This window comes from Centruroides sculpturatus, unplaced genomic scaffold, assembly GCF_000671375.1.
Source record: "Centruroides sculpturatus isolate CEXI.00-Female unplaced genomic scaffold, Cexi_2.0 scaffold821, whole genome shotgun sequence".
Lineage (NCBI taxonomy): Eukaryota > Metazoa > Arthropoda > Arachnida > Scorpiones > Buthidae > Centruroides > Centruroides sculpturatus.
Window position 1 is genome coordinate 262,039 of NW_019384950.1, and position 6,000 is coordinate 268,038.

The following is a 6,000-nucleotide window of genomic DNA, read 5'->3' on the forward strand; positions in this document are numbered from 1 at the left end:
TTTTTTTTTTTTTTTTTTTTTTTTTTTTTTTTTTTTTTTTTTTTTTTTTTTTTTTTTTTTTTTTTTTTTTTTTTTTTTTTTTTTTTTTTTTTTTTTTTTTTTTTTTTTTTTTTTTTTTTTTTTTTTTTTTTTTTTTTTTTTTTTTTTTTTTTTTTTTTTTTTTTTTTTTTTTTTTTTTTTTTTTTTTTTTTTTTTTTTTTTTTTTTTTTTTTTTTTTTTTTTTTTTTTTTTTTTTTTTTTTTTTTTTTTTTTTTTTTTTTTTTTTTTTTTTTTTTTTTTTTTTTTTTTTTTTTTTTTTTTTTTTTTTTTTTTTTTTTTTTTTTTTTTTTTTTTTTTTTTTTTTTTTTTTTTTTTTTTTTTTTTTTTTTTTTTTTTTTTTTTTTTTTTTTTTTTTTTTTTTTTTTAACTGGTCAAGTTTAGTTCGAATGTTCATTATCATGAAAATCAGCTTAGTGTTCCATGATAGCAAGAAGCAGGAAACAGGAAAATAAAATTGTTGCCAAAGCCCAATTCAGGACCTTCAACCTTGGTTTGCTCATCGCTGCTCTATCATACTAATTTATTTAAAGAGAAGCAGTATAAAAATTTAATAGATTATTGTTACATGAAACTATGATTTTAATTTTAGAAATATACTAATAATCCTAGCTCTGGACATTTTTAAGTTTTTTCCTGCATTCCTATGAAATGTTTGGTGATGGTGATTTTTATTCAAGGATTTGATAAATTTAAAATAGTTTAATAAATAAATGAATCGGCATTATTTTTCTGGGTTAAAAGAAGTCAAAAGTTTAATAATTAAAAATCTGATGATTTGCAAAAACATTTATTTATCTACTTATATTTATATACAGTATATGAATTTTGAAGTTGTCACTACCAATAACGATAACCTTACAAATTGGAAATCAATGAAATAACAACCGTGACATATTAAATGAAAATTTCTTCTATATATTATGAATTATTTCCTTTTTAAAATATTATTCTAGTTATAAAAAGTAGATTTAAGTTAATATCCTATTGCAAATTTAACTTGCAATACTAATTATCAATGTCATGATCTTTTTAGATGTAATGCTTTAATTTTTGATGAAATTAACAATTGAATTTAATTATTCATCATTATATTGCACATTTTTAAATTCTTTGGTTCCCTGTTATATATTTAAAAAATTTTAGTCAACTAAATGTATTGTTTTGATACTTGTGAATTTTAAATTTGTTTAAATCTGAGATTTTATTATATTAATTAATTAATCTTTATTATTTTATTTTTTTTTTTTTGATAACTGTGTTTTGTTAATTGGAAAGATTTTAAAAATATAAAAGCTGTCTCAAATAATTTTCATAAATTTAAGGAATTATTTACATAATTTTATATCAGTATACTAATATGAAATGAGTATTAATAATAATATAATTTTGTAAAGTTACGGAATAACTGTAAATTTCGTAAGCACACTATCCAAGTGAAAGTGATTAGTGCATTTTTTAAAGACATTTTCTTGCAGTTTAACTTTACACATTATCTATTTATGGAAACATGTTATATAAAGTAAATGTTCCTTGCTGTTTCTTCCAATGAGAAATGAGATTAAAAGGAAAGAGAGCAGAGGGATAAGAAGGAAACTGCATAAAGTAAACAGTTCTACATTAATGCAGATGACAGATCTCTCACAGCACCAACTGAAGTGTACATATGCAACAACAAATTTGAAACCAGTATAGAAAACATAAAATATTACTGTAACAGGAAGAAACATGCATGCACTCATGTAACATGTATATATGAAAACAGGATATGTACAGTACACACATATATATACAATGCAAATATCACTGACATTAATATATGTGTTGATATAAACTGTGTCAAAAAGACAGCCCTTTTTCTTTCCAGCAACAATATTTAATGGTTAGACAAAGGTTCTCGGACTGATTTTATAGTATAACTTCAGGTCTAGATTCAACTTAATGTACTGTACAATGCCTTGCATTATATTCTGAAACATTGGAAAGTCATATGACATGTACACCAATTTTTAAATTTTGGAATATGTACAAAAATTCAAATTTGGTTACAATTTTACAAATGTTAACGATTCTGTTTACATCAAGAATAAAAATAAAAATACCTCATACATAAAATGTTTCCGATAGAAAGCAAATGTACATAAAGTTGAATCTAGACCTGAAGTTGGACTGTAAATCAGTCCAAAAACCTTTGTTTAACCATAATCTTTTGCTTTCCAGCAACAATATTTAATCTTTTTGATATTTTGAACAGTTTCCAGTTTGAGATTTTTGTTTCTTTTTATGTGTAAGCTATCCAATGACCTGTAATAACGTATAATTATTGCAACTGTTTGCTCAAGCAATTCTGATACCAAAAGACTTCTCTTTTCACTTGAAGATCTATAGTTATTAATTAAATTCAATATTTGGCAGTACAATATTGAAGATAAATTAATATCTCGGTAACAGTTTTTAAAACACAACAGCTTATTATTCCAAAACATAAATATCTATTTGTGTTTTCAAAAAAATTTAAATATTAGTAATAATATAAGATTTGTTTCTATGCAAGGTTTCATTAAGTGCAATTGTTACCATATAATCACACTTCTTTCCAAATAAAATAATTAAAACTTGTTTCTTGAGAACAACTAATATTCTCTCTCGTAGGATTTGAGCGGTAGTAAAATATTTTTTATACAGTAAAACCTGTGTAAACTGGAATTGCACAGTACTAAATATTTTATCTGATTTGGCAGCTTTCCATTTTGAATGGGGGGGTTTTTTTGTAATGAAGAAAATTGCTCCATTCCAAAAGAATTATTTTTCATCCATTCTAGACAGGTTTTACTGTGTGTGTATATTTTTTGCATTATAATTAATCGTGTAAGAATATTTTTGTATTAAGAAAGATTTAAATCATTTTAAGATGAGAATGAGAATATATTTTGAATCATACCTTTCACATAAAGGAAAATAAATCTGTCATGTGATTATTAAAAAAGATTTCTCCTATTGACATCTTTTCCCAATTTTATCCTATCACCTTCCTGGGAGGCTTTACTGATATATATATATATATATATGAATAAAAATGCATTTCTACTCTACTGACTGTTTTTGCATGAAATATTCTATATATTGTAATTTCTCATTTTTATAACTGTACTTTTACTTGGGAGAGGAGAAAAAGATGTACTGTAGAGTCTGTTAACCTCATAAAGGTTTGTTAGTAAGTGATAAAAGTAGATATAACCATGAGATGTTGGTTGATTAATAGAAAATAAATTTTATAGTTGACACTTCTCTAGTCTAACCCATGTAAAACTGTCTCCACTCACTGATTGAGAGAATTATTATAATTTTTATATTGGAAAATAAAGGGGCGAATGAAACAAAATAAAACTAGACAAAAAAACACTCTGAAGACCGTTTCATTCACAAAACATGGAAATTTGCATAGCCTATGCTTAGTTTGAGATGGTTTTATGTGGTACACCCTGTATAACAGGGATTCCAAATGGGTCGATTTAGACCCTCTGGGGATCAATGGAATTCTGAAAGGGATTTCGAGAGTTAATTGGATGGATGGAAAAATCAGATACAATTATTATTATTATTATTTGAAAATAAGTATCAGAAATAATTATTGGCATAAGCCATAAATGATCAAAAACTTTAAAATTAAGTTAAATTTTATATAAAATTAATAATAACGTTTTATTTTTGTAGACAATATTTGTTATGCCATCATCGAGTGCAAGATGTGCCCAGTTACCCAGAGCTGTAGACAAGGTCCCGTTTTATGTAGCTTTAAAAAAATTACGTGATCATCTTTGTGGTTTGTTACCTCATTTAGACTTTACAGAGGTTTCGTTTCCCGACCTGAAACTGAAGGTAGACGTTAAAAAAGAACCATTCGAATTCGAAGCCGAAATCGACATGTCTGCTAATCCAGACTTTCTGTCTGAAAATTCTGTCTTTCATCTGGGAAACAAGCAAGAAAAGAAGAAGAAAAGTAGTAATTCCGCAAACCCGAAAGAAAGCGGAAGGAAGAAGCAGAAAACTTCGCAGAAAACCTCTTCCGAAGCATCCCACAAAGAATCGTGGAATAGTTTATTGCATTCTGCCGTCAACAATTGGCAACAGGCGCCAAACAAGGCAAAAGCGACGGCTACGACAATTTCCAATTCGCTCGACGATTCTATACATTGCTCCAGTGCAAATTTTCCAAATAATTATAATGCAAGCCCCTTTTTCTCGCCCGATAACAAAACGTATTTTCCAATCAATTTTGCATTATCTTCGATGGTCAATAAAGCCCATTTCCAAAACAACATCAAATCTGAGCCTTACGACCCCGATTTTGACGAATACTAAGTTTTAAAACTAAACAAAAAAAAACGTATCCATCTATTAAGTATTATAATAAAGCACGTTTTTTAGATTTAAAATATAGCTTGTCACTGCCATCTTAAGTGGTTGTATTTTTTAATTTATGAGGAGAGAAAAAAATTGTTTTGTGTGTAATTTTTTTAGTTAGATTTTTATAATGTGAATAATTCTCTGTAAAGTTTTTCTTTTTATTGTATTGTTTATAATTAAGCAAGATTTTGATGTACTTTATTATGAATTAAGAAGAGAAATTGTTAATTTTAATTAAGGTAATTGCATGTTTTACATATTTTATACGCTAATTTAGTCAACATCATCATCGCCGTGAACAATTCTGTTTAAGCTCAAGTCGTTCTGGATCTCTTGTTTGGACGGCTTACGTCCGTCTTTTTATGAGGTTTATGTGATGATGATGGCTTAAAATTGTTTTTAAAAATTCCAATTCCACATTAAATAATATATATATTTAATGTACGGGGTTTCCAAAACGAGTGCTACCATTTTAAGTTATTGTAATCATATTAATTATTATTCTAGTACGTTGTAATGTACACTAAAACATTGGAAAACTGCCCGACTGTCACGCTTGCCCATTAGTTTTTCGTATGTACTGTACACCTCGTGTCACATGGCACACGTCCAAATTCTGATTGCACTCGTCACATCTCCCAGGTTTATTCGTGTTGACTTTGCAAAATACAAAATACCAAAAGCCTTCTGTATTGCGGAGTCGCCATTTTTCTTTATGGCGCTTCCTAGAGGTAATAGACAAGGCGTTCGAGCGCAGATGGAAGGTGAAACTCGGACAGTTACTCTATTGATTGGTGTACGTTGCATACTACTAAGGTGATGACAGCATAACTACAGTAATTTAAAATGGATAGCATTAATTTGGAAGACCCTATATCAATGGCATTAGGAATTAAACGTTGTTTTGTTTTTGGTTTTTAATTTAATAAAAATATATTCGATATCAAAATATTAGCATTGCTTACGTTGGCATAAATGCTTGCTTACACTCTTTTTAATTATATCAAGATCTAACGGAAAAATAACGATGTATACTACTTGTATTAACATGTTAACCTGAAACCAGTCTTGTATATTTAGTTTTTAAAATATATGCTGAATATTTACTGAATGTGTAGTAATTAGTAAAATTGTATAATGGACCACAATTGTGAATATCTTTTTTGAATATGTTGAATTATTATTTTTCATCATACAAAATATTATTGTAATATTGTCATTTTTAAAACTATTTTTACAAAAAATTTCTGTAAAATTATATTAATAAACAAGCTTAAATATATAGAAATTTAATTTACTGTAATAATATTGTCATAAAAATAAAAATATTACTCTATAAAAAAATTCTGGTTTATTCTGTTCTTTATATATTTAACTGTACAGTAGTAATAACTATACAAAAATAATTGTAAAATAAAATATTTTGTTTTAGGAGTTTGACCTTCCTATAAAATGGGATTAAATTTAATTCTACTTTATAAACCTTTTTCCTATTTGTTAAATTGAATTTTTGCCATAGATTTATGAATTATATAAATTTAAGATGATGTTAATCTA

The 6,000-nt window shown here is 26.4% G+C and overlaps 1 protein-coding gene across 3 annotated transcripts in view; it reads left to right on the forward strand.

The window, feature by feature from the left end:
* The window catches only part of LOC111632264 (G/T mismatch-specific thymine DNA glycosylase-like), a 51,257-nt gene extending 45,965 nt beyond the window's left edge, over positions 1-5,292 (forward strand). For all 3 annotated transcript variants that reach the window (XM_023376658.1, XM_023376659.1, XM_023376660.1), the window contains one exon: positions 3,751-5,292. In XM_023376658.1, coding sequence (XP_023232426.1) covers positions 3,751-4,398 — 648 coding nt within the window. In that variant the 3' untranslated portion in view covers positions 4,399-5,292. The remainder of the gene's footprint in view (positions 1-3,750) is intronic.
* The last annotated feature ends 708 nt before the right edge of the window (positions 5,293-6,000 follow it).